This window comes from Arabidopsis thaliana, chromosome 2 (genome assembly GCF_000001735.4).
Source record: "Arabidopsis thaliana chromosome 2, partial sequence".
Lineage (NCBI taxonomy): Eukaryota > Viridiplantae > Streptophyta > Magnoliopsida > Brassicales > Brassicaceae > Arabidopsis > Arabidopsis thaliana.
Genome location: NC_003071.7, coordinates 14,765,124 through 14,793,033, shown reverse-complemented (window position 1 = coordinate 14,793,033; position 27,910 = coordinate 14,765,124). Strand labels below are relative to the sequence as shown.

The 27,910-nt window shown below is 37.5% G+C and overlaps 7 protein-coding genes across 14 annotated transcripts; 3 read left to right on the top strand and 4 right to left on the bottom strand.

Moving 5' to 3' along the window:
• Nucleotide 1: 1 nt before the first annotated feature.
• On the bottom strand, nucleotides 2-863 carry AT2G35090 (transmembrane protein, putative (DUF1640)). The gene is made up of 4 exons (NM_129062.2): nucleotides 629-863; nucleotides 379-476; nucleotides 270-306; nucleotides 2-126 (listed from the first exon to the last, which is right to left on the bottom strand). The coding sequence occupies exons 1-4, from the start codon at nucleotides 845-847 to the stop codon at nucleotides 4-6; spliced, it is 477 nt and encodes a 158-aa protein (NP_181054.2). The 5' UTR covers nucleotides 848-863; the 3' UTR covers nucleotides 2-3.
• Nucleotides 864-1,585: 722 nt separating this feature from the next.
• AT2G35080 (ATP binding / aminoacyl-tRNA ligase/ nucleotide binding protein) lies at nucleotides 1,586-3,789 on the top strand (the record flags this gene model as incomplete). Of its 2 annotated transcripts, NM_001161080.1 has the most annotated exons (8): nucleotides 1,586-1,628; nucleotides 1,845-1,868; nucleotides 1,954-2,187; nucleotides 2,700-2,721; nucleotides 2,862-2,923; nucleotides 3,036-3,103; nucleotides 3,393-3,404; nucleotides 3,535-3,789. In NM_001161080.1, 8 exons carry the CDS (start codon nucleotides 1,586-1,588, stop codon nucleotides 3,787-3,789), a joined length of 720 nt encoding a protein of 239 aa, NP_001154552.1. The 2 variants fall into 2 exon arrangements, with proteins under 2 accessions (NP_001154552.1, NP_181053.4); NM_129061.4 differs by lacking the exons at nucleotides 2,700-2,721; nucleotides 2,862-2,923 and adding an exon at nucleotides 2,376-2,403 and having other exon boundaries at nucleotides 1,954-2,207.
• A 140-nt stretch (nucleotides 3,790-3,929) lies between these two features.
• AT2G35075 (uncharacterized protein) lies at nucleotides 3,930-6,574 on the bottom strand. Its single transcript, NM_129060.3, has 10 exons — nucleotides 6,262-6,574; nucleotides 6,092-6,175; nucleotides 5,941-6,045; nucleotides 5,807-5,845; nucleotides 5,628-5,753; nucleotides 5,275-5,581; nucleotides 5,026-5,191; nucleotides 4,874-4,949; nucleotides 4,681-4,760; nucleotides 3,930-4,484 (listed from the first exon to the last, which is right to left on the bottom strand). The coding sequence occupies exons 1-10, from the start codon at nucleotides 6,350-6,352 to the stop codon at nucleotides 4,287-4,289; spliced, it is 1,272 nt and encodes a 423-aa protein (NP_565796.2). The 5' UTR covers nucleotides 6,353-6,574; the 3' UTR covers nucleotides 3,930-4,286.
• Nucleotides 6,575-8,186: 1,612 nt separating this feature from the next.
• On the bottom strand, nucleotides 8,187-9,780 carry AT2G35070 (uncharacterized protein). Of its 2 annotated transcripts, NM_129059.3 has the most exons (5): nucleotides 9,634-9,780; nucleotides 9,298-9,523; nucleotides 8,868-8,965; nucleotides 8,760-8,796; nucleotides 8,187-8,648 (listed from the first exon to the last, which is right to left on the bottom strand). In NM_129059.3, exons 2-5 carry the CDS (start codon nucleotides 9,514-9,516, stop codon nucleotides 8,526-8,528), a joined length of 477 nt encoding a protein of 158 aa, NP_565795.1. In that variant the 5' UTR covers nucleotides 9,517-9,523; nucleotides 9,634-9,780; the 3' UTR covers nucleotides 8,187-8,525. The 2 variants fall into 2 exon arrangements, with proteins under 2 accessions (NP_565795.1, NP_001325300.1); NM_001336540.1 differs by having other exon boundaries at nucleotides 9,298-9,780.
• A 4,147-nt stretch (nucleotides 9,781-13,927) lies between these two features.
• KUP11 (K+ uptake permease 11) lies at nucleotides 13,928-17,993 on the top strand. 4 transcript variants are annotated; one of them, NM_129058.5, is made up of 9 exons: nucleotides 13,928-14,284; nucleotides 14,832-14,999; nucleotides 15,092-15,317; nucleotides 15,395-15,640; nucleotides 15,726-15,776; nucleotides 15,869-16,129; nucleotides 16,229-16,396; nucleotides 16,482-17,259; nucleotides 17,352-17,993. In NM_129058.5, exons 2-9 carry the CDS (start codon nucleotides 14,850-14,852, stop codon nucleotides 17,848-17,850), a joined length of 2,379 nt encoding a protein of 792 aa, NP_181051.1. In that variant the 5' UTR covers nucleotides 13,928-14,284; nucleotides 14,832-14,849; the 3' UTR covers nucleotides 17,851-17,993. The 4 variants fall into 4 exon arrangements, with proteins under 4 accessions (NP_181051.1, NP_001324455.1, NP_001031484.1 ...); NM_001036407.2 differs by having other exon boundaries at nucleotides 14,056-14,284; nucleotides 15,092-15,320; nucleotides 17,352-17,971; NM_001336539.1 differs by having other exon boundaries at nucleotides 14,101-14,284; nucleotides 14,774-14,999; nucleotides 17,352-17,974.
• Nucleotides 17,994-17,998: 5 nt separating this feature from the next.
• Nucleotides 17,999-24,394, bottom strand: AT2G35050 (kinase superfamily with octicosapeptide/Phox/Bem1p domain-containing protein). Of its 2 annotated transcripts, none has more exons than NM_129057.4 (9): nucleotides 24,162-24,394; nucleotides 20,486-23,510; nucleotides 20,324-20,383; nucleotides 19,737-19,889; nucleotides 19,251-19,411; nucleotides 19,020-19,167; nucleotides 18,809-18,931; nucleotides 18,549-18,636; nucleotides 17,999-18,437 (listed from the first exon to the last, which is right to left on the bottom strand). In NM_129057.4, exons 2-9 carry the CDS (start codon nucleotides 23,324-23,326, stop codon nucleotides 18,238-18,240), a joined length of 3,774 nt encoding a protein of 1,257 aa, NP_181050.1. In that variant the 5' UTR covers nucleotides 23,327-23,510; nucleotides 24,162-24,394; the 3' UTR covers nucleotides 17,999-18,237. The 2 variants fall into 2 exon arrangements, with proteins under 2 accessions (NP_181050.1, NP_001325366.1); NM_001336537.1 differs by lacking the exon at nucleotides 24,162-24,394 and adding an exon at nucleotides 24,032-24,111.
• Nucleotides 24,395-24,704: 310 nt separating this feature from the next.
• On the top strand, nucleotides 24,705-27,889 carry AT2G35040 (AICARFT/IMPCHase bienzyme family protein). 2 transcript variants are annotated; one of them, NM_001202752.1, is made up of 12 exons: nucleotides 24,705-24,872; nucleotides 24,947-25,065; nucleotides 25,163-25,238; nucleotides 25,342-25,438; nucleotides 25,595-25,697; nucleotides 25,805-25,938; nucleotides 26,035-26,212; nucleotides 26,298-26,455; nucleotides 26,586-26,795; nucleotides 26,866-27,213; nucleotides 27,303-27,429; nucleotides 27,536-27,871. In NM_001202752.1, exons 2-12 carry the CDS (start codon nucleotides 25,011-25,013, stop codon nucleotides 27,685-27,687), a joined length of 1,638 nt encoding a protein of 545 aa, NP_001189681.1. In that variant the 5' UTR covers nucleotides 24,705-24,872; nucleotides 24,947-25,010; the 3' UTR covers nucleotides 27,688-27,871. The 2 variants fall into 2 exon arrangements, with proteins under 2 accessions (NP_001189681.1, NP_850240.1); NM_179909.2 differs by having other exon boundaries at nucleotides 24,716-24,872; nucleotides 24,966-25,065; nucleotides 27,536-27,889.
• Nucleotides 27,890-27,910: the final 21 nt, after the last annotated feature.

Below are 27,910 nucleotides of genomic sequence, written 5' to 3'. Positions count from 1 at the left end.
TGTCTACCATATCATCACGAACAACATGCTAGATCCAACTGCTGCCACAGCGACGAGTGTATATGCAGCATACTTCACGGCCTCATATTTTGTTGTTTCGAACTCAGCTTTCAACTCATTAAAACCCTGAAATACACAAAACATATATATATATATATATATATATATATATATATATATTATTAGTTCTTCTGATTTCCGATTTAAGGAGTAACCTCAAATCACGAGTGTAATTAAAATGAATGGTTAGAGGAAGAGAAAAGCTATACCATCTCAACTTTGTTTACGTGGATATCATGATCACACCTGTTTTAAGTGAATAGGTCTTAGTTTAATTAATGGGACAAAACAAAAATTAAAAACGAGTCAAGTTAATACCTCTTCTCTGCTTGCATTGTAGCAATATCCGCTCGCACCTTATTAATATCGGCTCGCATTTTTCGAACCTCTTCTGCAACACTAGTTGATTGATATTCCTACACAAAAATACAAAGAAGCACACTAATTAGGTTGGAAAGAACAAATCTTCTAACATTTTTTATAAGTGAGAAAACTGAGTACATTGATCCGTCATGTTCCTGTAGTAGTAGTACTAATAATTAACGAAAGTTTGGAAAAGAAGAGTTGCCTCGGATTTGGCGATGTCGGCTTTCACCTTCTCCACCACCGACTCCAAGCCACTGGTGATGGCGCCGGTTAATGCCTCCGCTTGTGTTGAGGGTACGTTGATCGCCTCTAGAGCCTTAACCATTCCTAATTTGTCGACATGGTTCCCGGAAGAAAGTGAACGATAACTCAGACCTCTTCCGGTTCTTACGATACTAATCGTGCGCTTAAGCATTGCCATGATGACTCTAGCGCCTGGAAAGAGTGAACAATCGAAATCAATTTATTTGTTAACGGATGTTTGAAGAAACTAACAAACGATTGGGGAAACGCTTTATTATGTGTTCTTTGTCTCAAGAAACGATACAATATATAAAACTTAACTTTATGTTTAACCTAATTAGAATGGAAACAGATAAACAATAAGTAAATATTCTTAAATCTTCTAATCCTTATCACAATTGAAATTCTAGAATTTAAATAGAATTTGGAGTAGCTTGATCCTCCCTTAGCTCGTGAGACCGAAATATTCTACCTTATTACGAAGGTATTTTTGGCACAAATTATTTTTTTTTGTCATCTTATCTATTACAAAATAAAAGAAGTAAAAAAAGTAAAAAAAAACAAAAAAAAAAAACAATCGTAAGTCCAAAATGAAACTCAAAACTGAGCCCAAAAGAATTGCCAAAAGGGAAAATTGTAAAACACACAATTCACGTATCAGTAACTCAGCAAGCAGGCCCGGTCCTGTAAAGAAAGGGCTTTAGGCACCAACAAACTTAAGTTGTGTTCCTTTGGTGTAGTGTTTTTTAGTATCTTGTAATGGGTTGAAGTAAACTCACGCGTTTCTTGTTTAACAGTGTAAACGGTTTTCTCGTATTCTTTCTAATCCAATATGTATATTTTATCTAAATTTCGATATTATATAAGCGGAGCTAATCCGAACCGAATGACTACCAATCGACACAAGGGAGCTACCATGGTGCAAGCTAATACGTATGATGCTAGGAATGAGCTTAAAGGTGTAAAGGAGGACCTTAATACAATGAGACTGGATAAGGAGCAGTCAATGATAGAATAAATCAAGAGTAAGGGTCTAAGGTTCCATAGTTCTATCTCAGGGCACAAGTTCGTCGTAGTTATCGGGAGCAACCAACAATTTAATCTCCAATGAGATAGCATTAGGCCTTCAACTTCCCATGAGAGCTACAAACCACGTTTCGATTTTATTGGGACAGAGGCGGTGCATAGAAAGCATAGGGGTCAGTCTATGGGTTCAAGAAGTAGAAATCACTGAGGATTTCCTTTTATTGGATTTGACCGAGACTGAGGCTGATGTGATTCTAGGCTATAGTTGGCTCTCCAAACTTGGAGAAACATGGCAGGATCATACTTTCGCTTTCTCCCACAACCAAGATTGGATCAGTTTTAGCAATAAGGAGGAAGAGCTGAAGCAAAATACTAACAAAATGAAGATGTGGAGTGAGTATGTGAAAAAAGGAATTGAAGATGAGCAGATAAGCGATTGTGGAATGGTTGTTGATGACTACCTTGAGGACAAGTTTGGTTTTTCAGGGGAAGGTAATGGTAGGGTATGCAAGGTTGGTTTGTATTGGTAGAACAGATGAGGCTAAAGGTATTATAGAGGTTAATATTCACCTAGAGAAACTACGAGCGAGCACCAATGAAGGAATCACTTCAAGCTCATTGATGAGGTTCAAGATCATACGTCCATAATAAAGAGCCTTTGACGTGATCGATATATGAAGGAAACGTTGTTCACTCTTGGTTGTACTTGTAAGTCACCTTCTTACGATCATCTCTGAAATTTTGCATTCCTTGAGAAAGAATCAATAGGATACGAACTGGGCCTTGGTGGGCTTTATTTGTCTAAGCCTGTTAGTAGTGTCTTCTATTTTTATTTTTATTTTATTTTATTTTTCTTTTGATCATCAGTAGTGTCTTCTATTTAAGTAGCTTTCGGCTCTGCAAACTTGATCAAAAGAGAAATCACAACTAAAGAATTTCTATCTCTCTCTCTCTCTCACAGTTCTTCTCCTATCTTCTGATCGTCTTCCTCCTTTTCTCTGCAGCATTTTCCCGGAAAATTTATCAGTAAGAACGTCCGTACTTGTAAATCTTTCTTTTTTATCAAGCAATTCAAGGTTAACGTTACTTGTTATCTTTCGAAGATCTTCGAGTTTCTAGTAGTTCCACAATTTTCTCAATCGATTTGATCCTTTTTTCCTCTCTAGTTCTGTTAGCATTTTCCCGCTTCATTTCTCAAAAACGACGTCCGTAATTGTGAAACTTTCTTGTATAGCAAGCAATTCAAGATTACGGTGTCTTTTTATCTTTCGACGATCTTCGAGTTCTACTAGTTCTAAATTTCTCAAACCATTTGTTTCTTTGTTTTTCTCTCTTTGCAGTTACTTTTTCCCGGAAAATCTCCGAGAAAACAAAGTCCGTTGATTTGAATCATCCTCCTTTCTCGTTGGTAACGATTCTTGTTCTTTCTTGTAGCCTAATATTCGTACTCAATTTGGTGTTTCTCTGCAGGTTTGTTCTGTTTAGCCTAATATTTGTTTCTTTTTCCTCTGTAGTTTTGTTAATATTTCCCCAGAAGATAACAAAGTCAGTTCTTTTAGATCATCCTGCTTCTCGTTGGTACTTCTTCTTCTTCTTCTTTCTCGTAGCCTGATATTTAAGTTTATTTCTTCTACTTCAATGCGCTTACTCGATTTGGTGTTTCTTTCAGTTTGTTATTTTTCCCGGAAATATCTCAGATTAGAGATTTCGTACGTTTGATCTTCTCGTGATTTCGTGGGTAAACGCTTCTTTCTTTCTTTCTTTCTTTTTGACCATCTTTGGGTTTTATAAAAGTTAATTATAGTTTCTGACGACTGAATCTATTTGGTTTCTCTGCAGTTTGTTTCCTGGAAAGTTGCTGAGATGGATAAAGCAAAGTTCGAATTTGCTAAACGTGTCTGCTCTTTCATGATTTCCTTTGTCATTGCCGGTGCTGGTGTAACTACTGGACTACAGATGTTGAAAGAAAATCAGATCGAAGTTGAGGGCAGGACCGAGGAAGTTAAAGAAGCTAAAGCAAGGAACCAGAGGCTGCGTAAGGTCAAGATCAACGAACAATGGATCAAATTGCAGGAGAAGCTTTTTAAGAAATGATGTTAGCCATTACATTTCAAAAGTAACCTGTTGATACATCTTAGGCAATTAGCCATTACTTTTAGTCATTTGTAAGAAAAATTGAGAACAGAAAGAGGTGAGAACCACCGCCTATGGGTCCTTGCCATTGAAGCTTTCAAAATCTATAATATACATTTGATCATAGAGTGAATTCATCCATGTGTATTCCTTCCATGTTTCCTTTCTAGAGTCCAGGACATTCACTCCTTTGGTTGCCTCGTATCTATCAGGAAAAACCCAGCATTGGTGCTTTCTACAAGTCCTGGAGACTGCATAAAATTCATCAAACCACCCTTGGTCTTTGATTCAAGCCTCGTTCCATTTGAGACAGCCAGCTCTGCATACTCTCCATCCACCTTTTTTACATCTTCTGCAAAACGTTTGCCGCCAGTGTTTTGGCAAAGGACATGATATCCGTAGACAGTGTATGCGCAGCCAACTCCAAGACTTGTATAGCTGGCTTATTGTCTGGTAGATCAGAAGTAATGTTCTTTGCAAAGCAAGTGCCGTCCGAGTAGAGGAGAGGCTTTTACTGAGGTTGCTAACTCTAGAAAGGAAACTTCTGTGTAACTACTGTTGCGATGTGCTTGTGTTGCCTCCGGAACTACACTCAGTCGAACTTCAGCAACAAAAACAACAGCTGGTAACATAGCCAGTAAGAGATCATGATGTTCCTGAAAAGAATGAAGTAAACCAGTATGGTTCGTGTTGGAGCTGGATTTCATCATATGCCAGTAAATCAAGCTTACTTTGTTATAGTAAGTGGCACATAATTGATTGACGAACATAGTTACAAAATATAAGCAACGAGAATTACCTGCAACCACAATTATGCTCTATTATGTCTGCTTTAGTGTTATGAATGTTTACCTGCAACCTAATACGGATTTCTTTCACTCTTGATGAAAACAAACTCGAGCTAACAATGGCAGCAACATCATGGAAATTCCCTTGGGTCATAAACAAAAAGAACTTCCATCAACATGAAGAGTATGTCCATGGTTTCCTTAGAACACCAAGAACAGCTTCACAATTTGCTCTAAATATGATGTGACTTCAATACCTGTCAACCATAATGCGGCTTCCATTGTCTGGGTTAGCCAAGATAGTAGTACTATCTCAGGAACTTTGTTGTGAACCTTTTTCTAACACACCAAAGTCCCTGGTGCAGGAGCTGTTTCGGCTCCTCCTTCATAAGATCCAATAGTACTATACGCTTAAAATTCCATATCTTGATGCTTCAATCGCCAGACCAGGCATTGGAATGTTACAGGATGATAACCAAGACAAACTAGGAGAAACTTCCTTTAAAGATACTGATGACTTCTTTTGTTGAGAAGCCAAAGACACAGCAATACTATCCAATAAACGCCACACATCCCTCAGACCAGCAGCCAAGGAAGGACTTTGAAATGTCAAGAGTGCTGATTTTATATGTTCTACGTACTCCTCATGGAACCAAACCTAATGATAGTCTGCTTAGAGAAATCTACACATTGTATTGCTACTCTCCTATTGCACCACTTGCTGCTGCAATGCTCTTGGTTCGGAATGGTCTGCAGTAATTGTATGATAGTTTCCATCTTGCCCAGCGTTTTCAGATCCTTGAAATCATCCTTCTGAAGAAGCATAACCACAGACTCCACGGATTCAGCCTCATCTTCAGTCAGAGTGAAACCTTCCAGGTTGGAGCTCTTAACCAAGAATGCTTGAAAAGGAGAATGAGTAGAGGGTGGACTCATTAGATTTGCGAAAGCATATGAAACCCACCCTTTTCCCATTGCAGGACAAAGTCGAGTGGACTTTTGTAATCTTACAGATGCTTGGTTTTAAGCTCTCGTATAACAGAGCCTTGCTGCTTACAGATGAAGGAATCTCAGTTCTGTTCAAATCTGCTGACATCTTAAGGGCGGCAGTTTCCAAATCCAGAGAAATAGCATGCCCTTGAGCCAAGTTGCAAGCTCTAACCATGCTTTTCTATTTAAAAAGGCCACACCAGCATCCAAACTTACTGGCTCTAACACAGTACCTCTCGCTGTACAAATGACCAAAGATCCACAACAGCAACTTGAACTTTGTATTCTGCATACATCAGCAAGGCTCCCCAACAATTTTGAAATAAGAAAGTACCGCAACTTAACCTCGGCACAACTGGATACATAATTTCAAGAAACTTTCTTGATAGCGGGCAAATCCAAAAACAAGTCCTGCAAAGCACTTTAGCCTGATTACCACCTTCATCGAAACACCAAGGCCTGTATTGCATTTATTTTATTTCCACCGGCAGTCAAAGAACCTGAAAAAGCTTTTGCCTGCATGCTTTGTACGAAACGCCTGCAACTCTCAATCATCAGAACCCATAGAGCTGAGACAGTCCTCTTCCTCTAATAAATGGGAAAAATATACACAGCCGCTTTCTCATATTGTCCTTCTGAATGATAAAAATTAGACCTGGGATCCATGGAAAAGGCGGCGATTCACCGTTGTGCTCCTGAAAGCCGCTTCCTCTGCGACCAAAGGAGCTAAACTCATTGATACCCATTCTGAGACAAAGCCAATGCCATAAGTCGAAAATTCTTTGAGATGTCTGAAGCTATCCGAGTTCAACTGCAGGCTAAACACTATAGCATCCTCACAATGCTGCTCCAAACAGGCATTAATATATAGATATATGACTCAAAAGTATTCAGCTTATCAACACAAAAGATACTAACTTCTACGGCCTCTTAAGATACAAGACAGCAAGTTCGGTTTTTTCTTTGAGAATGATTCATAAAGTGTAACTTGGGCACACATGATGAGCGGCGAGAAGCTAGCTAGCCATGAAAATATGTCTGTCAGATTCAGCGTGTTCTTGTACTAATATCAACAATATCAAGAAAATGAAGAAAATAACACCCAGAGCCTGATTCAACAAAGGATAGAAGTTCTCTTATCTTGAAGAAGTGACTTGGCAAAGCACTCATTAACATCAACTCCATGACACCACCTTCACCTGCAATTACTGTGCTAGTTGCTAACATCCCGAATTAACGGAAAGGCCCAATCAGTTGAAGCTATCAACCAGCAAGCATCACATGGTTTTATCAGGAATAGAGCACACAACAGAACAAAGAGCTCTCCATAAGCATCATAAGATATAAAGCTTCAGACTTTCACTCGGACAAAGAAAACAGTAAAATGGGTATATCTAATCAAACCCTCAAGAGGTTCAGTGGTCGAATGCAGCTTCAGAGACGGTGGCAGATTACAATGTTATCAGCGATTTTGCATCTCTTTTGTTTTCTTCTCTTCAAAACAAGTGTACATTTTTAAAGCTATCTGATTTTTTTTATTATAAAAAATCCTACTAATATAAGTGTACATTTTAAAAATACAACTTTTTTGTAGTAGAATTTTTTAAAAAATTAATAACAAGAAGTGAGAAAAATATGGGATTGTCATATCAACGAGAATTATTCTCTCTTTGATATATAGAAGATAATTACTAGAAAAGTGTAATTGAAACACCAATTTAAAAATCATCAAAATCAATTCAACAAATTATAAAATTTAATTTTCTTAGAATTATACACTAACACAAAATTATAATACCTTCTAAACATCAATTATTCGAAACATATTAATTTACTAAATTATTTCACAATTTTTTTTAAAAAAATATGAATTGCGGAATTGAACTAAATTAACAAGTAATTATTTCACAAAGACCATTGGTTTTACATTTACCATTAGTAATTTTAGTTCTAGAGATTAGGGTGCTAAGAATTATTTTATGGAAAAATGTTAATCTTTTATTTCTGATTGTAACTGTTTAGCTTGTAGATATGATTGGTATACGAGAACTCACCGTACGTATGGGCGGACATGCATAATAATCATAAGCAAATTTGAATAGAATGTTTCCCACATGCATAAACAAATGCAGTCTCAACTGTCAAGGACTATTGAGTGAAATCCGGTGAATTTACATGATGAATATCTCTCAGGTTTCATTTATCTATCCCATGGTTGAGGCAGGTGGCAGTAGATTGTCTGACCTGTTTTTTAATTTAAGTTTAAAAGCTTATCAGGAGATAAGACTTTGATGGGAACGAGACCAACTCCTTTCAAATATCAATGCATGCTTTTATTTTGAAATACTAATTATTGTGCTACTTACACGTTTTCAACTCCTTTCAAAGGGGAGCTCCGTATTGTTCTATCGTCACTTGTCTATACAAGTTTGATATTGAATTCGCATGTGAACTGCGCCTAAATGGACGGTGTTTGTTGTGTTTCTGAAACTTGTCAACATATATCTGCAGCTTGCAGCTGAGAGGAGAGCAATCAATAAACATTGGGGACAGAAACTTGTTTATCAGCTGTTACGAGTGATGTAATGTAGTTATAGGATGAGTACAGTACGACGTGTATATTGAGGCCGCCAAAACAAGTCACTACCAGTAATTTTAATTCTATTTCTTTTTCAGAAAATATAAGTGCAAGTATAAGTGAAAAAGTTGAATTTTTTAAAAGTGGACTTCCTTTTGGACTAAGGTGATGGTACTGGAGGCATAAGAGTTACTTTGCAAAAGCATAAAACCAATGTCAATGAAAAAAGCACAAAACCAAACAAAGTCCACGAGTCATTCTAGTTGGGGGGATATGTTTGAGTCAGTTGATTTTCGTCGCTCGGAACTCTTTAGATTCCTTCCAAAGATCCGATAACGTCGCTAGTATATCATCGAGAAAAGCATACCAGTTTCAGCTGCTGCCACAGGGATCAGTGTATATATAGCATACTTCACGATCTTATATTTTGTTGCGTCGAACTCATCTTTTAACTCGTTAAAACCCTGAAATACCCAAAACATATATTACTTCTTCTGATTTCCGATCTAAAGACTAATCTCAAGTAATAACGAGTGTAAAATAAATGGATAGAGCTAGGAAAAAAAAAGCTATACCTGCTCAACTTTGTGTATGTGGTTATCGTGATCACACCTGTTTCAAAGGAAAGGTCTAAGTTTAAATGGGACAAAAACAAATATTAAAAAGCGAGTCAAATTTAATACCTCTCCTCTGCTTGTATTGTAGCAATATCCGCTCGCATCTTTTCAATATCGGCTCGCATTTTTCGAAACTCTTCTGCAACACGAGTTGATTTATACTCCTATACACAAAAAAAGACAATGAAGAACACTAATTAGGTTGAAAAAAGAAACAGATCTTCTAGCATTCCTTAAGTGAGAAAACTAAATGAGTATTTATCACGTACGCCATGGAGATAACAACACAAGATATTAACAAAGACATCTATACTTCTGGACACTTGTCATCAACACAAGATACCTTAACCGTTTCTAAGGATAATTAAGTTCACAACACAAGATATACTAGAAAACAGATCTCTACACACGATCCATCATATGTTCCTGACTTCCTGTAGTAATAGTGAGAATACCAGTACTAATAATTAACGAAAGTTTGGAAAAGAAGAATTGCCTCGGATTTGGCGATGTCGGCTTTAACCTTCCCCATCACCGACTCAAAGCCACTGGTGATTGCGCCGGTTAATGCCTCCGCTTGTGTTGAGGGTACGTTGATCGCCTCTAGAGCCTTAACCATTCCTAATTTGTCGACATGGTTCCCGGAAGAAAGTGAACGATAACTCAGACCTCTTCCGATTCTTACGATGCTAATCGTGCGCTTAAGCATTGCCATGATGACTCTAGCGCGTGGAAAGAGTGAACAATCGAAATTAATTTATTTGTTAACGTATGACTAACGAAACCCTAAACCCTATGACCAAGAGAAAGAAGAGGAAGATCGGATACTCACAAAACAAAAACAAAAGGCTTGCTTCACAAATCACAAGGAATATTCTTCTATACCTCTCGCCTCCTCTCGTTCTTTGTTTTTCGCTTCTTAATTTCTCTCTGATTCAAATTGTAACAAAGACAAAGAGATGGAAGTACTTATATAAAGTAGGTTTACAAATCTTTCACGTGTTTACCAAAAAATAAAAAAATAGGTTTACAAGAATCCCATTATTTATTTATTTGGGTGTAATTATGACTATAATTATTTATTGATTGACGTATATCCTTGTTAATCAATAATCACAATACAGATAAGCGTGGGAATAAATTCCGAAACCCAAAACTGCTTTCTCAAAAATCCAAACAGATTGCATAAACAACATATACCTATAAACAGATCATACATTAATCAATTTGGTTCGGATTGGGATGCTAAAATTACCCAAACAGATCATACATTAAATTTTTCGGATTTTGGTTTGGTTTGGATAGAATCCAAAAATCTTTACGGATCGAAAATCCAAAATTTGGAACGTATCAATAACCCAAAACATTTTGATCCTCTAGCTCCTGAGAAAAAATTATGCCTAGCTTGTTCCGGAATGATAAGCTCGTGGAAATTTTACTCATTTTGACAAATCATTATTAATATAAATATTGTATAGTTCTCGTAATCCTCCGCATATCGCATACCTGTGACTATATCGATAAATATATGAAACCTAAATATATTTGTAAACTAAATATACCTCCATATATTTATAATGTGTATATATTTATGCGTATCAATGTTGGGTTCTATTCTAGTAGGTCTGACCCGCGAGTCATCGTTGCAGGCACATGGGTCATCCATCACCAGTAAGATCGCACTACGTGTTATTAAAATCCGATGTGATTTTCATCATCGCATCACATCACACTCACACACACATCACATATGATAACAAAACTAGTTGCAGCTGCGAATACGAAAACACGTACGAATAAATACACGACATGAATAAATGAATTTTGTACAAATAGTATGTTTCTTTTTTGTCGTCTTTACATATAAGTTTTACTTATCAATTATTATGTCTCTTAATTTAATTAGGATACTATTCATTTTGCTATCATGGACCAAACATAATTTAGACAAATGTGGGGAAGAAAATTCTTCTTTTCGAGAACTTCTTCAAAGTATGGCTGGTTCACATTTTCAGACAAAAGGAATACCTAACATATCTAGCTAGCGATATACCAAATCTTTGATATTTATCTTCTCAAACTATTTGTATTATATGTTCAAATTTTTTTCATTAAAGATTTGGTAGTTTGTGAGAGTTATAGTTCCTAATTTATAAGCATATTCATACAAAATTTCAAGATTTTTGTTTGAATCAGAACCTTGAGCGACCGCTCTATTTGAACATGCTAAAGAACATCAGATTTTTTTGAAGTAAGTATTTGTGATTTGTTTCGTTGAAAACATACTATATATTTTACCATTTGTGTTGCTTTAAATCATATCGAACATCTATTTTTTTTAGGATCGAATCACATGAAATACCAAATCAAAGCATATATCTAACATATAATTTGCCAACCCTAGTCTTAATAACATGTTCACATACACGAGGTTATACATACGAAGTGAGAGGCTGTGGACGCCCATGATACCAAGGTTGACCATACAATGAAGGGGAACACTACATAAGACTTATCCCGCCGTTCTTCATTGAGCTTCTAAAAGATGCTCGTGATCTCTTAGGGTCTAATTTTACTATGACTAATGATTGGATACATGATATACATACCTATATGAGTAGATAGAAAAATCTACTAGAGGTTTTGTAATGACATTTAAGTATCTCAACTTCAACATATTTACAGGTCCTTTACATCTTGACTCGTTTGAATGTGTGTATCTCTTTGTAGATCTTGGTACCCATAAAATTTTGTGGTGTTTTGAATTTTGACAAGCACTTACACTAGCATTTTAGTTTGAGATTTAATGTTTAATGTTATTCGAATCTTGGATCGGTATATGTTAATAAGGACGAGGACCACATAATCACATATACATCATTAGTAATCCGTACCAGCTGTCGTATTGTTTATATTTAACATACAACCACGTGAGTTCACCTATCGCATAATAGCCACATATATACGCGACCATATCATTATTACATGAAGGCAAAATGATCAATTTGTTGTGGTATTTTTGGGATATGACATTCGATTAAAATGAAATTCTATTATCTAGCACAAACTAGTTATATCAGATTAAAACTTGCACGTTGTTACTTTTTAAATTTTATTTTTGGTTGGTAACTTAATTTTGGACTATTTATGAATTGTCAACACGCCACGCCATTACATTATTTCGGAATTCAAGTGTGTAAGCGAGATGCATGCAACGTATGGAATATACGTATGAGGTAATTAATCTATGTATAAACAAATATGAAAGAAAAAAATGATTCGAAAAGAATAGAGATCTGAAATTTGGACTCAAGTTTAATTTGTAGGAAAGCTTTACTAAAGATCTCAATGAAAATACTCTGTATCAACAAACAATAAAAATAATAATTCTAATCATCGTTTTTTTTTTTTTTCCTAAGATTCCAATCATAGTTTTTAAAGCTGTTATATTGCTTTTTATATCTACAAAGACTTTTTTTTAAGTACCTACAAAGACTTTAACGTAACCATGTGACGGAGATTATTTTTATTTTTATTTTCTAATGAACGTGATGGAGATTATTACAAAAACAAAATCTCATGTGCATGTACAACCAAAGTAGACTTAAAGGAAACTTGGTTCAGCATTACGGATGGGATGGTCCAATATAATTTGGATATTTTATTGTTTTTGTTTGATAAATGGTTCAATAGTAATTGATAATAACGTGAATATATAATTGAAAGTTCGATCTTTTCGTGAATCTTTGAACTTCTTGATAAATGATGCTATGACAAAGAATATACAAATATAAATATTATATAACTAATCGATAAAATCAGTGACAAAGAATATATGTATTACCCTACACAGGGCTACAACTTTCCATTGTGATTCTCTTAGTTTAAATAATGTGAGGCTTTTGTCATGTAATACTTACTGTATTTATCTGGAATGTATTTTGATGAACTTCAGGTCTATTCAATGTTAATAAACCATTTTCTTGGATCCAACTGATCTTGCTATGAATCTTCTGAATATCTTTTTCTACAGAAAATGTCAATTTTTGAAATTAGGGGTCTAATAAATTAAAGGACTTTTTTTTTTGGGTGCACCTATTAAAAGGACTATATTAAATTATTGTTGCCTAAAAGGGTAAGTACGGGATCACCTGGCGTGACATGTTTAATTACCCAAATTAGACAAATTACTTTTGTTAACCCGGTCAATGTTTCTTTATATATCAAACGTTCTTAATCTTTTTATAGGTAAAAACGTTCGTAAGGTCAAAACAATTGAACGACGATTAAAATTTGCCAAAATAAACGTTTGGCATCCATAGAACTTCTTTTTTTTTCCCTCCAAGACTCCAACCAATATCATTATCTACTCGAAAACATGTCTGGTAAATCTAATACTATAATATAGATCTAATAACCAGTTTAGAATTCAAAGAACGATAAAATAAAATTAAAAATCACTTTTTCACATAATCAGCTTTTGATATTTTCCGTTGGTGAAATTTGTTGACGGTTACATTTCATTACAATACTTTTTTTTGGATAAATTCATTCATTTCATTACAATACTTTATATACTATTTTTTTATATTTTTTTTCAGCTACATACATATGAATGTATATTTGAATCCAATGATATAGTGAGAACACTAGCACACAAACCACTAATACTTGTCAATTTTCTTGAATTAAAACCTAAGTTTATAATATATAAATTTTTAACAACTTAAACTATAAGCCTTATAAAAAATCCAACCACCCGATTGTAAACATATGTTTTAAGACTGTGAATTGGGTCATTTCAACTTTTAAACGCAAGTTTCAACCATTTACATCAACAATTGTTTCATCGGCTTCTACTTGGAAATTTGGTTTAGGTAACTATGCACATCTTGAAAACGAAGTGTTTTCTTTCATCATTTATTATTATTCACCAAACCCAAATCACTACTTCTTTTAGGTAGCTTTAATGCAATCTTGAAAAACCAAATGTTTCTACCAAAACTACATCTGACCCCACTCTGGTGATGGTGCTTATTCCCACCGTTTATTGTGAAAAATTGATCCAGTGAAATAGCTCTAAATTTTATCTTCTTCATCTTTTTTTTACATCATCATACTAATCAGTTTATTTGCCCTTTTTGAACTTGATTTTTTTTTCCCCAATAAAAACGCAGAGTAGTTTTTGAGTGGGTAAAAAGAATTGTACTTTCAGTCAGAACACTAGTTAAATAATTTCTTCGATAGTTCCAATAAAAACTCTCCACGTTCATATCTGTCAGAAATCAGAATCATATGCGTACTTTGTCTCTCTCTTTCTCTCTATAGAATTCTCAATTTGCCTGTATCTTTTTTACTCTCTAATCAGCTGCAGAGAAAGAGAAGTCAAAACGCAGCTCTCTCTTGCGTTTTCTTCCTTTCTCCTTTCTCAATTCCCCAGAGAACAACATAACTCTGTAAAAGGGAAACTCTATTTTGTTCTGGTAACTTCAATAGTCCTCGTTTTATTTCAGTGTTATATTCTTTTATTCGATGGTCCTGAATCGAACAGGACCCACCGATGGAACAGTGAGAATCTGTTTTCTTATATAAAGACATAATTTTTCCAGTTCGTTGTGTTTATCCTCCATAGAAATAATGTCGGGGTTGGTTTTTGGAATTCTCTAAGTGTTGTTTATTGATTTTTGTTTAGTTTTGCTGGGTTTACTGTTGAAGTTTTGATTTTTTTGGCATATTCTTTTATTTGATACTTGTTTGATTGTTACATGTTCCTGATTATCTTTGGCTGCTTGTTAATTAACACGATATATTAGCTAGTATTTCGATATCTTTTCTCAAATTTTTTTGGCAGTTATTGTAATTAGTATATGTAAGCTCTTACGACATTCCTCTTTAGGAACTTTTCTTTTTCTTGAACAATCTTTCTTGTTTGTGAAAGTTTTACCTTTTTTAAAGATTCGAAACCAATTCAGGTTTTGCTTGTGTAAAAAGATCTGGTCTTGAGAGGAAGGTTGGTTTTTATTGTGTTAGAATCAAAAGTAGTTTTAAATGGCGGCAAGAGTAGAAGCAGCAACGATGGGTGGTGAGATTGATGAAGAAGAGAGTGATGAGAGAGGTAGCATGTGGGATTTGGACCAGAAGCTTGATCAATCCATGGATGAAGAAGCTGGTCGACTTAGAAACATGTACAGAGAAAAGGTATCATTTTTTTTTATTACAGATTCATTTCCATTTCTTGTCTCTGATCATGTTAGAGTTTCGATGACATAACAATAACAACATTTTTGCAGAAATTCTCGGCTCTTCTACTTCTGCAGCTTTCATTTCAGAGTCTTGGTGTTGTTTATGGTGATTTAGGGACATCTCCTCTATATGTTTTCTACAATACATTTCCTCATGGGATCAAAGATCCAGAAGATATCATTGGAGCTCTATCTCTCATTATTTATTCACTCACACTCATCCCTCTCCTCAAATACGTTTTCGTTGTATGTAAAGCAAATGATAATGGTCAAGGTAGTGTTTCCTCAATTCACAAGCTTTATTTCCTCTGTTTTTTATAATCGGTGTTACTGACTTGATTGTCTTTGTAGGTGGGACGTTTGCTTTGTATTCATTACTCTGTAGACATGCCAAAGTCAAAACAATTCAGAACCAACACCGTACTGATGAAGAGCTTACTACTTACAGCCGCACTACGTTCCATGAGCATTCCTTTGCTGCTAAGACTAAAAGATGGTTAGAAAAGCGGACATCTAGAAAAACGGCGCTTCTTATTTTAGTTCTTGTTGGTACGTGTATGGTCATCGGCGATGGTATCCTTACTCCCGCTATTTCTGGTATGTAGTTCATTTTCCCTTTCAAGTATGTGATTTAGGCCTAAGAGTAATGAAAATGTTCACTTGTCAACATTTGCTTTTGCAGTTCTCTCAGCTGCTGGTGGGCTAAGAGTAAACCTTCCTCACATAAGCAATGGTATTTAACATTTTTACATGCGTTGAACTTAATCCTGAAACATCTCGTGGTGTCAATAATAATAGTCATAAGTTTGGTGGTTACTATTACAGGTGTTGTTGTTTTTGTTGCTGTTGTGATATTAGTCAGCTTGTTTAGCGTACAGCATTATGGAACAGACCGGGTTGGTTGGCTTTTTGCGCCCATTGTTTTCCTCTGGTTTCTCTCTATCGCAAGTATTGGTATGTACAATATCTGGAAACATGATACTAGTGTCTTGAAAGCTTTCTCTCCGGTTTATATATATCGGTATTTTAAGAGAGGAGGTCGGGATCGTTGGACCTCTCTTGGAGGCATTATGCTTAGTATAACAGGTAAGGAAACAAAAATCTAGTTCATTCTGCTCTTCAACAGTTCTTATTTTCTTGATCTTGATATATTTCGTTTTCTTGCCATGCCTATGAAAATGTTAGGAATCGAAGCACTCTTCGCTGATCTATCGCATTTTCCGGTCTCAGCTGTGCAAATCGCTTTTACGGTAATCGTGTTTCCTTGCCTTCTTTTGGCTTATAGTGGACAAGCTGCGTACATTAGGAGGTATCCGGATCATGTAGCTGATGCGTTTTACCGTTCCATTCCAGGTTTTTTCTTCGGTTAAGTTCGTCTTTCGTATACAAATCTGTGTAGACAAACGTTAAGATTTAAGTACACATTTGTGTTTTGCAGGAAGTGTGTATTGGCCAATGTTCATTATTGCAACCGCTGCAGCGATTGTGGCGAGCCAAGCTACTATCTCGGCAACATTCTCCTTAGTCAAGCAAGCTCTAGCCCATGGTTGCTTTCCAAGAGTTAAAGTGGTGCATACTTCCCGGAAATTCCTCGGTCAGATTTACGTTCCTGACATAAATTGGATCCTAATGATCCTTTGCATTGCTGTCACCGCTGGATTCAAGAACCAGAGTCAGATAGGAAACGCTTATGGGACTGCAGTTGTGATCGTCATGCTCGTGACAACACTGCTTATGACGCTGATCATGATCCTAGTGTGGCGTTGCCATTGGGTTCTGGTTCTCATATTCACCGTGCTCTCACTTGTCGTGGAGTGCACTTATTTCTCGGCCATGCTTTTCAAAATCGACCAAGGTGGTTGGGTACCGCTCGTGATCGCTGCAGCTTTTCTCCTCATCATGTGGGTATGGCACTACGGAACTTTAAAGAGATATGAGTTTGAAATGCACTGTAGAGTCTCAATGGCTTGGATCCTCGGTCTGGGTCCTAGCCTTGGGCTTGTTCGGGTTCCGGGGGTTGGCCTCGTTTACACTGAACTAGCTAGTGGAGTCCCTCATATTTTTTCTCATTTCATCACAAACCTACCGGCCATTCACTCAGTTGTGGTGTTCGTATGCGTCAAGAACCTCCCAGTTTACACCGTACCCGAGGAAGAGCGGTTCCTCGTTAAAAGGATTGGTCCAAAAAATTTCCACATGTTCCGTTGCGTCGCAAGGTAACCATCTGAAATAGTGTTATGCGGTGATTACTGTCGATTGAACACTCTTTGTATTAACTGTTACATATTTGGTCGTCCATTGTTAACAGGTACGGATACAGAGACTTGCACAAGAAAGATGATGACTTTGAAAAACGCCTCTTTGAGAGCCTCTTCTTGTACGTACGCCTTGAATCGATGATGGAAGGAGGCTGTTCGGATTCCGATGACTACAGCATCTGCGGAAGCCAGCAACAGCTTAAAGACACGCTCGGGAATGGGAATGAGAACGAGAATCTGGCAACGTTTGATACATTTGACTCGATAGAGTCAATAACCCCAGTGAAACGGGTGAGCAACACAGTGACAGCGTCGAGCCAGATGAGTGGAGTAGACGAGCTGGAGTTCATAAACGGGTGCAGGGACGCAGGAGTGGTACACATAATGGGGAACACGGTGGTTCGAGCCAGGAGGGAAGCGAGGTTCTACAAGAAGATAGCGATTGACTATGTGTATGCATTTCTTAGGAAGATTTGCAGAGAACATAGTGTTATCTACAATGTTCCTCAAGAGAGCCTTTTGAATGTTGGTCAGATTTTCTATGTATAATATATGTATATGTATGTGTTGTTATATTCTGTTTGTATGTAATGTCTATGATGTTGTATAGTTATATCAAAATTTTGGGTTTGCCAAGTTATTAAACAAACAATGGAATGACTATTTTATCAGCTATTAAAACAAAAACCATACATATACATTAGATTGATCTTATTTTATTGAAAGAAGGTCCAAGTCTTTGTACCAAAAAAAACAATTTACTTACACTCAATGATAATGAAAATGGCTATACAATATGTGCTTTTAGGGTTTCTTGTACAAATCAACACCAATCCTTGAAACTGTAGCACTCAAATCCGAAAGAAGCAGCAAGGAAATATTTTATACACAAACCATTTTTTACGATTTACGTACCAGCAATAATAAATTGATAGATTACTTGTGGATTTGGTGGTTGACAGCGTGTGGTTTTGTGTGGACCGCAGAGGAGGACATGGTGCGGAGACGTCTGGCTATTTCCGGGAACGCAGGTCGAACAAATGGGTCAGGAGCCCAACACTGCTCCATCAGCATTCTCCACTCCGGGTCACAGTAGTTTGGCACGGTTGGTCTCAATGTATTGTTCACTATGCCTCCTACAATTTTGTCACACGAGTAACAAATGGTAAGAGATTCAGACTTCTGCAAAGCGTGAAGTCAGAACTGAATGTGTATAGGGATGTTATGGTGCATTAGCCCAGGCTTACCGATTATTGCCCCATAATGCATATTGGCGTAGGGTTCCTCACCGGTAAGAATTTCCCATAAGACAATTCCGAAAGAGAACACATCAACCTGTGTGTAAATGAAGTATCCATGGCGATATTACTTGCAAAATCATGTAAAGGGCATTGAAACTAAATAAGTACAAAAAGGGGTTATATTTGTTTTTCATCTACCATTACCAACAACTAATTTGAGAGCATTGCAAGTCATTTACTTGCACAAGAATGTTAGGGACTCATACCTTTTCAGAAACTTTGCTGCTGCTTCCACTAAGTAGCTCGGGAGCCATCCAAGGGAGGGTTCCCCTTACACCGCCAGTGACCAAAGTGTTTCTTTTTATCTTTGACAGACCAAAATCACCAACCTGCATAAAGCATCATCTCTTTGTTACATAAACAAAAGAAAATGAAAATGTTGCATCATTATGTTCTAAAACTGTCCTAGAAAGTCACCTTGCATATGGGACGGGCGGGATCCTTTAAGTTGACAAGCAAGTTATCACACTTCAAATCGAAATGCACTATGCTCTTTGAGTGCAAATATTCCATCCCAAAAGCTGCGTCCATTGCAATGATAAGTCGCTTACGTCGATCAAGGTGCCTGTAATTGCCAAAATTGAATTGGTATAAACTAGAGCTATCTTGAGGAAGCAAGGATTCCGACGAGCTGTATTAAATAATTACCTGTTGCTGAGCAGAACATGCCTGAGCGATCCATTGACCATGTACTCTGTCACTGTAGCTAAAGTTCCTCCTGGTCCATCTTTCACTACGCCGTAAAATGCCATAACATTTGGATGATGAAGCTTTGAAAGAATTTCTGCTTCATGCCAGAACTCCGAGGTCTGAAATTTTCAAGCAGTGGTTGGTGAAACTGAAAACCAATTAAACTAATGCAACTTTCTCGAAAGAAAGAGTCATGTTTCTGCACTGAATGAGAAATCAAGTAAGATTCTACAGAGAATGCCAACTTCTTGCTCATAACAAGCATCTACCCTAAAGAAAAATGGACAACTAAAAGGTCAATTGTGGGGTCAGATAGTAGTAGTGTTCTTCTAGCAGTACTCTAGTTACCCTAAAGCATAAAGATAATTTAATTTGGCAGAACCACGCAGTGGCCAATGTACTTATACAACCAGAAACCTTAACTCCTTCAGAGAGAAAGCTCACCAATCTCTCTTGTTCAGATGAACGACCAATAAAACAGCTCCTTTTTATTCGCTTGATAGCAACATCTGTACCCCTCCATTTTCCGTGATAAACAGTTCCAAAAGTACCAGAACCTAATTCCTTCAGTTCTTCCAAGTCGTCATTTTTAATGACCTGAAACAGAAGACAAAATGGATACAGTCGCTTTATTTTTTCTCCATCAGTGAGAAAACCAGGAGCAAGATTGACAAAAGATTTCTAAGGTTCCAATGATTTCACCTGCCAATGGGGTACATTATACCTATTCTACAAAAGTCCTTTAAACAAGAACAGACGAATACCAAAAACAGAAAGACAGCTAAAAGGTTGCATTGGAAAGTCATAACTTGGTTGACATAATATAAAAGTCCTTCTGGTACTTAGGGTCTGTACTGCTTAAGAGTACTTAGGGTTTTAAAATCACTAGAACAACTATTCAGGCCCTATGTTGTGATGCTGTCCAGTTCACTAATGGTGGTGGCTCAGTCGTTGTATGTATCTGGTTAAAAAAGAGAGGGCAAATGCAACAGCTTGTAAAATTGTTAAGCCATACGCTGACAAATGCATACCTGCAGAGACCTCATGCCACTATCCGCAGCCATAAAGTCAATAAGAGGAACTCCAGCATTCTACATATCAAATTTATGGAAATTAGAAAAATATCAGTTGAGACGTTGCCAGTAGTGAAATTATTAGATTTTCCATATTTAGGTTGAATACAATAAGCTTACCAGAGTTGCATCCGTGCTTTCAGCACCTTTGATTTGTGACTGACTGTAATCTTCTTGTGTGTCTACTGTGTTCAAATCAGGTATGGTAATGGTAGACACATCTGGCTTGATATTTCCATCAAAGTGGATTTGTGGATGTATCTGACTTGAGGCAACTTTCTCAGACTGCAATGGTGGGTAGCTATAATCAATAGGAACTCCGTTGGTGTTAGTCATGGAAGTGGGAAATCCAGGGTGGTCCTGATCCATAAGGGATAGATCCTTCCTCTCAAACTCATCCTGCGCCAAATTTCGAAAATACGACCAAGTTTTAGGGTCATTATTCTGAATATTTAAACTCACACCAGCTCCATCGGCATGCAATGGCCCTAATCCAGGGAAGTTCAGAGACTCTTTCGTTTTTAATATATCAGCAAGAAACTCACGAGGAAACCTATCATTTATATCAACAACTATATCCCCCTTCTCATTGTGTCCTTGTGGAACAGCCTTTGCTGAAGTCTCTGTCTGACTTACATGCTCCGGGGTGTTAGTTTCCACGTTTTTTTTTTCAGACTGTGACATACTACCCTCGGCTGTCCAGATGCTATCAGGAGCTGGTATTACTGGCGCAGTAGGATGAACATTCTGGGACTCCATATTTGCTTCATGAGAAGTTTCAGATGATTCGCTGATAGGCAGGAAAGCATCTGATGTTGTTTGAGCCATTACAAATTGAGAAGCAAGGGAATCATCAGATTTAGACAAACGGTTAGTTTCTGTTGGATCTCGTACAGTTCGCTCAGAATGAAAGACTCTTTGCTGAGTCACAGGCTGGTCGAAATTGCTCACATTAGATGAACTATTATTTGAAGTACCATGTCCAGATACTGAGAATCCTCCAAGCAGACAAAATTGATTGTCCTGATTCTTTTTCATGCCTTCATTTGTTGTATCGAAGGCACCCGTTTTCTCCTGGGATGTTCTAAGACTTTTTTCTGGATAAACCAAGGATTTTGGATCTGGTGTTGAATTGGATATCTTCATGGAAATAGGAGCTTCTTCCTTGAGGGCTTGATCTGGGACCATAGAATCACTAGATACAGAGGAAACGGAATATTCATTGACCCTTGTGGTGGAGTGTTCTTTTCTCATCTTTGGCTCCTTTGCTGACAGATTGTTCTCAACATGGTCCTCGGATTTCCTAAGACTTTTCTCTGAGAGAGTTGAAGAACTTGGATCTGGTGTTGAACTAGATGTTTGTGTGACAATTGGAGCTTCTTCCTTCGGGAGGTCATCTGGGACTATTAAATCACTAGGCATAGAAGAAACAGGATACTCATTGACCCTTGGGGTTGAGGATTCTCTCCTCATCTTTGGCTCCTTTGCTGAAAGATTGCTCTCGACAGTAGATATAGGATGATCATTTACCTTCTGAAATGAGTCATCTCTTCTCATTTTGGCCTCTTTTGATGAAGTTTCTGGATCTTGTACATGAAAGATCTGCTCCTCACGCAAAAATCCTTGCTCAGGTTTTTGTGGATAGTGGGGCACCAGGCTTTCAAGAGGTGTTTCAGGATTCACAGAATACGGGATATAATGAGGTTGTGGTTGAACATGTAAAGGAGCAGACCTCTTCTCATCTATATAGCCTATGCTTGCCATGTGACCTGACGTGTAAATTTGGTGGTTACCAAGTCCGGGGAACTGCAATTGTTGTCCTAGATAAGGCTGTGAAAATGGCTCATTTCCAGTAGAAAATCCTGTTACAGGTTGAGAAGTTTGGCTCGCTGGTAAAGATTCATTACCTGCTAAGGGAGTAAGCGAAGCCACTGCTGGTTCTGTAGCAGCCCGATCGATCTTCCTATCAAAATTCCCATGAAGTAGTTCATCCAAATTGTTCCCGGGAGGACTTAATCCAAGGGAACTTCTCCGTGAACTTAGATCCATCCCATTGACAGCAACAACATACTGAACCTCAGAATCACCCTCTGCATGTTCCATAACAAACTGAGCCTCCTCTATATCACTGCTTGAAAACAAGAACATCCTGGGCTTCTCAGATCCTCCATTACCAAACACGATACATTCTTCCATCATGTTTTGTAAATCCTCGTCAGAAGATACAGAGACTAGGGCATCAAGATCCTCTCCTGGCAGCTGATATTTTATGGTGCGTGCTTCAGGAAATATTTCTTTCATTTTATGCATGAGTTCTTGGAAAGAAATAGTCTTGCTAATCCGTATGATACGCGTTTCACCACCTACATACCTAAGTTTCTGATCTCTGGGGCGGGGTATAACTTTACCACCAAAACTACACAAGAACTTCGCACGGTTCAAAGAGCTATCAGAAGCTCTAGAAGAAACCAAACTATGACGCCTTTGACCAGTATCATTTTTCGAAGAGATAACTGGGGCTGACTGGACCAGTTCATGATAGGTCTTATCTTCAATTCTAGAAGGGGGTTTCCTCTCGTGCTCAAAGCTCTGACGTTTTTCTTCTATGTTAAGCACTGTAGCGTTAGGGCCACTCTCTGACATTGGATGAACCATTCCCAGAGCACTTAAGTTAACAGAAACAGGCATACCACTGTGCTCACCATACACATTTGGGATGAACTGCGGTTTCATAATAACCCTATCTCTCATAAACTCAAAAGCAAATTCTTCACCGGTCTGTATTGAGTAGTTTAGCACTGGCCGAGCAGGGGTTGAAACACCATAATCTGGAGGTCGTACATAAGTGTTAACATTAGTTGAAGAGTCGTGGGAAAACCTTTGATTAATGGAGCCAAGTCCCTCATCTCTAGGGTCAGGGGCAGTATACCGAACATGTTCATAACCTTTTGCTTGATCCATGTTTTCTTTCTCAAGGTGTCTATCTATCTAGTTCATAAGCTCCCTCACAAACGCTTGTAGGCGACATATCATGATCATGACCCAAGTAAAATCTTTGCATAAGCATCCTTCGCAAATTTCTAACGTTTTGGCTGCAGAACAGGACGACTTCTATCATGAACAACTCAAACTCTCATTGAGGTGCCTGAAATAGGAGAAGAGTAACTTTACTCAAGTAGTCAAACATATTCAAGAACAAAAAAACCAAAATAGCATACGGCTAAAACTCAGAAAACCATACTATTTAAGGAACATTTTCGGTATACAAACCAATAAAACTCTTTACTCTAGCAGGGACAGATCATCCAGTACAAATATCTGACTGTGCATACTTTCCAACATGAAACTAGCTAAAATGACTACTTTCTAGTCTCTTCAAGTTTAAACTAACAGGAATCGCTGAAACTAAAATCGATCAACTTCACCAAACTATTAGCAAACCCATCGTAACTTTGAGAGAGTGTAAATCAACAGATCAAAACATAGAACTAAATCCAAAATTCAATCAAGTCCGTGAAACAATTCCAAACCTCAAAAAGGAAACAAATAAGCGTCATTTCGAACCAAAAACTGAGCTAAAAACCTCTACCCAACCAAAAAACAAAAGCCGATCAAGCCATCAAAACCACTGAAACTCTAGAAAATGCAAGATCTGAGTATCATTACCCGAAATTCAGGTGGAAACACATCGGATCCAGAGATTTTCGATAATAATGATCAAAATTCAAAAACAGCATACACCTAAAAGGAAGACGAGTAAGCAAAGAAGGAGAGAAGTAGAGAAAAAGGTTTATACCAGGAAAGGCGGCACCAGAGACTGTGAAGCGTCCTCGGTTTGACGATCGATGAGTAGGAGAAGAAGCCAAGTCCTTCCTTAAAATCTCTCTTCTAATTTTGACAATTCGAAAAACAAAACTATATTCTCGAGAAAAAAACTATTATGCCTACCAATAAAATAATTGTTATCTACTTACATTATTTAAAATTCTGAAAAGCAAATAAAATATCATATAAAACATAAGAAGCTTTCGTCATCTCCATAGTTAGTCTTTTGTAATATTACCACTCTGATCCAATAAAGTTTTATTTCTTACTAATTAGTTTACACTTGAGAATTTTGGTTTCTACTAAATTTTTTAAAATTTGGAGTTAAAATAGTTTAGTTTTATTTTTGGGGGAAATAAAAAGAGAAGCTTTATTCCAATTTTCCAAATATTCCAGGTGTAATCTAACTGTCAAGGCCATAATAATAAATACATAATTCCACCTGACGCCAATAATAAATTACATATTTTCCTTTTTTTTTTATTTTTTTTTCTAATTTATTTCCAAAATTAGCCGCAAAATCACAAAACCTAACAGAGCTCAACACTACACACTGTTTCAAAATCAGACTACTATGCTCAGCTCAGCCGCCACCGCCACCTCCGTGAGTGCTCGCTCCGGCGATATTCTCTGCGGCTTGTTTCGCAAAAAATCCGTCGCGCCTTTTCGTTTTACTCAGCCTGTGAGTTCTCCTCTGTGTGTGGACGTGTTCCTTTGTGTCTTTGTTTCATGTTCTGCTAAACTTTTTAATATTAGTGGAATTTTCAATGAGCAGGTCTATCGTACGTCGCTGTGTCCAAGTTTCGTTGCTGTTCGAGCCATGGCAGAGTCTCAGACTGCTCAGAGGAATCAGCCGCAATCCTCAGGCTCCTCTGGTTTACAATTTTTCTTTTTGCTGCAATTTCAAATTCAGTGATCGATTTTCAGTTACGTTTTAGTGATTTTCAAATAATCGGGCTTTAATTGAATCAGGGGAGAAGCAAGCTTTGATATCTCTATCTGACAAGAGGGACTTGGCTTCTCTTGGCAACGGTCTGCAAGAATTGGGGTATGTGTTCTTCACAACTCTCTCTTACTTAGAACTATACAAATTTTGGTTTTGTTTCTATCTTATATGTAAATGATTCCTTTTTTCATTGATATTTGTGTAGATACACTATTGTTTCTACTGGAGGAACTGCCTCTACTTTGGAGAATGCTGGAGTCTCTGTGACCAAAGTGGAGAAGCTTACTCATTTTCCAGAAATGGCATGTTTTTCTTTTCTCTTATGCTCGCTGCTCTTGCTAAAAGTTTTGGTCTTGTGATCTCGCTGATATTTATATTTAAGTTTTGGTTTATACCATTGTTTTGTTGAGTTTAGTATATTAAACTTAGCTCTCCTTTTTTTTTTTCTTCTCTTAAAGCTTGATGGCCGTGTGAAAACTTTGCATCCAAACATACATGGTGGTATCCTCGCTAGAAGGGATGTGGAGCATCATATGGAAGCTCTTAATGAGCATGGGATTGGTGAGTTTTGACCTTTGATTGATCCTCTACATTAAGCTTGAGACTAAGTCATTTATAGTGTCTCCTTATGTTTAACTGTACCTTTTTTTTTTTTAATTCTATGACAGGTACATTTGATGTTGTGGTTGTCAATTTGTACCCGTTCTATGAAAAAGTTACTGCTCCAGGTGGGATCAGTTTTGAGGATGGGATTGAGAACATTGACATTGGTGGCCCTGCTATGATTAGAGCAGCTGCTAAGGTAATACATATATCTGTGCATATGAGACTTTTTCTTTACACTTGCAAGATTATTTTCAAGATTATAAATGTATATTTTCTATTGTTTTTTCAACAGAACCACAAAGACGTTCTCATTGTTGTCGATTCAGGAGATTATCAAGCTGTTTTGGAGTATCTCAAAGGAGGACAGAGCGACCAACAATTCCGCAGAAAACTTGCGTGGAAGGCCTTTCAGCATGTTGCTGCATATGATTCTGCGGTTTCAGAATGGCTATGGAAGCAGACTGAAGGAAGTATGTGATTGTTTTTATGTGATCCTCCTTACACTAGTTATGGCAATTGGCAACTTACATTGATTGATATTCATGTCTTTCTCAGAAGAGAAGTTCCCTCCCAGCTTTACAGTTCCGCTTGTACTTAAGAGTTCTCTTCGTTACGGTGAAAATCCTCATCAAAAAGCTGCATTTTATGTTGATAAGAGCCTTGCTGAAGTGAATGCCGGTGGTATCGCAACAGCGATTCAGCATCATGGAAAGGTAAGAAAGTATGCTACTTTTTCTGTCCGGTGTAATTTACAGAGCAAATAGTTTTAAACTGCCATTTATATCCTTATCCTCGCTTTCAAGCCTTATTATGTTTAACTTTTCTATTTATTTCTGTGAGCAGGAAATGTCATACAACAACTATCTTGATGCTGACGCTGCATGGAACTGTGTGTCGGAATTTGAAAACCCAACATGTGTAGTCGTGAAGCATACAAATCCTTGTGGTGTGGCCTCTCGTGATGATATTCTTGAGGCTTACCGGCTAGCTGTAAAAGCTGACCCAGTTAGTGCCTTTGGTGGCATTGTAGCTTTCAATGTTGAAGTTGACGAGGTAATCAAAAGTCAAACTACTGTTGTCCCATACATTATTCAATTGTTTAGTGATCTGTAACTGTCTCTAGGTTCTTGCGAGGGAGATCCGAGAGTTCAGGAGCCCAACAGACGGGGAAACTAGAATGTTTTATGAAATCGTGGTTGCTCCAAAGTATACTGCTAAAGGTCTTGAAGTCCTCAAAGGGAAATCAAAAACTTTGAGGATCCTCGAAGCTAAAAAGAATGACCAAGGGAAACTATCGCTCAGACAGGTTGGTGGCGGCTGGTTGGCTCAGGACTCGGACGATTTAACTCCAGAAGACATCAGCTTCAATTCTGTCTCAGACAAAACTCCGACTGAAAGCGAACTTGCGGATGCAAAATTTGCCTGGCTCTGCGTTAAGCATGTCAAGAGCAATGCCATTGTGATAGCAAAGGTTGGATTTTCCTCTCTGATTCCTTTTCTTGTTTCTCTTTCTGTACTTGTTTGCTAGTAGTTTATTCTGATTCTTGGGTTGGCTCATAGAACAATTGTATGCTGGGGATGGGAAGCGGACAGCCAAACCGAGTAGAGAGTCTGAGAATAGCTTTCAAGAAAGCTGGGGAGGAAGCTAAAGGAGCTGCCTTGGCCAGTGACGCATTCTTCCCATTCGGTATATATATTTTTCTCTCCGAAACCATTCTTCTGTCTGAAATGACTCATCAATCAACAAATGTTAGCCGTTCTGAATTGGAAATTTGTTGTTGTGTGAATTGCAGCTTGGAAAGATGCGGTGGAAGAGGCGTGCCAGATGGGAATAGGAGTGATAGCAGAACCTGGAGGCAGTATTAGAGACCAAGACGCTATTGATTGCTGCAAAAAGTATGGAGTCTCTCTGCTCTTCACCAACGTTAGACATTTCCGCCATTAAGGACACATCCCTCCAGTTTTGCTCTTATAAACACATCCAAGAGAGTTTCTGAAGAAGAAAACCCACCAAACAAAACACAAAGAGTGGGAAATAAAACTGTTGTAACATTAATTTGGATTGCGTTCGAGTTTATGTATGATTAGAACCTGAGAGCTGTTCCTACTTATAAATTTGACATTTTTCACCCAAAATCATATCTTTCTCTACATCCAGAAACTGATGA

Excerpts from the sequence above, each read along its gene's own strand:
- AT2G35090 (NM_129062.2), bottom strand. The coding sequence starts at position 847 with ATGGCAATGCTTAAGCGCACGATTAGTATCGTAAGAACCGGAAGAGGT. Across the intron at positions 477-628 it reads CCGACATCGCCAAATCCGAG|GAATATCAATCAACTAGTGT; the intron begins GCAACTCTTCTT and ends ATTTTTGTGTAG. Across the intron at positions 307-378 it reads ACAATGCAAGCAGAGAAGAG|GTGTGATCATGATATCCACG; the intron begins GTATTAACTTGA and ends CACTTAAAACAG.
- KUP11 (NM_001036407.2), top strand. The coding sequence starts at position 14,850 with ATGGCGGCAAGAGTAGAAGCAGCAACGATGGGTGGTGAGATTGATGAA. Across the intron at positions 15,000-15,091 it reads GAAACATGTACAGAGAAAAG|AAATTCTCGGCTCTTCTACT; the intron begins GTATCATTTTTT and ends ACATTTTTGCAG. Across the intron at positions 15,641-15,725 it reads CCTTACTCCCGCTATTTCTG|TTCTCTCAGCTGCTGGTGGG; the intron begins GTATGTAGTTCA and ends TTGCTTTTGCAG.
- AT2G35040 (NM_179909.2), top strand. The coding sequence starts at position 24,765 with ATGCTCAGCTCAGCCGCCACCGCCACCTCCGTGAGTGCTCGCTCCGGC. Across the intron at positions 25,698-25,804 it reads TCTTAATGAGCATGGGATTG|GTACATTTGATGTTGTGGTT; the intron begins GTGAGTTTTGAC and ends ATTCTATGACAG. Across the intron at positions 26,456-26,585 it reads CGATTCAGCATCATGGAAAG|GAAATGTCATACAACAACTA; the intron begins GTAAGAAAGTAT and ends TTCTGTGAGCAG.
- AT2G35075 (NM_129060.3), bottom strand. The coding sequence starts at position 6,352 with ATGGGTATCAATGAGTTTAGCTCCTTTGGTCGCAGAGGAAGCGGCTTT. Across the intron at positions 6,046-6,091 it reads TTCAGGTTCTTTGACTGCCG|GTGGTAATCAGGCTAAAGTG; the intron begins GTGGAAATAAAA and ends GTTTCGATGAAG. Across the intron at positions 4,761-4,873 it reads AGCCGCATTATGGTTGACAG|GGAATTTCCATGATGTTGCT; the intron begins GTATTGAAGTCA and ends TTATGACCCAAG.
- AT2G35070 (NM_001336540.1), bottom strand. The coding sequence starts at position 9,516 with ATGGCAATGCTTAAGCGCACGATTAGCATCGTAAGAATCGGAAGAGGT. Across the intron at positions 8,966-9,297 it reads CCGACATCGCCAAATCCGAG|GAGTATAAATCAACTCGTGT; the intron begins GCAATTCTTCTT and ends TTTTGTGTATAG. Across the intron at positions 8,649-8,759 it reads ACATACACAAAGTTGAGCAG|GGTTTTAACGAGTTAAAAGA; the intron begins GTATAGCTTTTT and ends TGGGTATTTCAG.
- AT2G35050 (NM_129057.4), bottom strand. The coding sequence starts at position 23,326 with ATGGATCAAGCAAAAGGTTATGAACATGTTCGGTATACTGCCCCTGAC. Across the intron at positions 19,890-20,323 it reads GTGGCATGAGGTCTCTGCAG|GTCATTAAAAATGACGACTT; the intron begins GTATGCATTTGT and ends CTTCTGTTTCAG. Across the intron at positions 19,168-19,250 it reads CATGTTCTGCTCAGCAACAG|GCACCTTGATCGACGTAAGC; the intron begins GTAATTATTTAA and ends TGGCAATTACAG.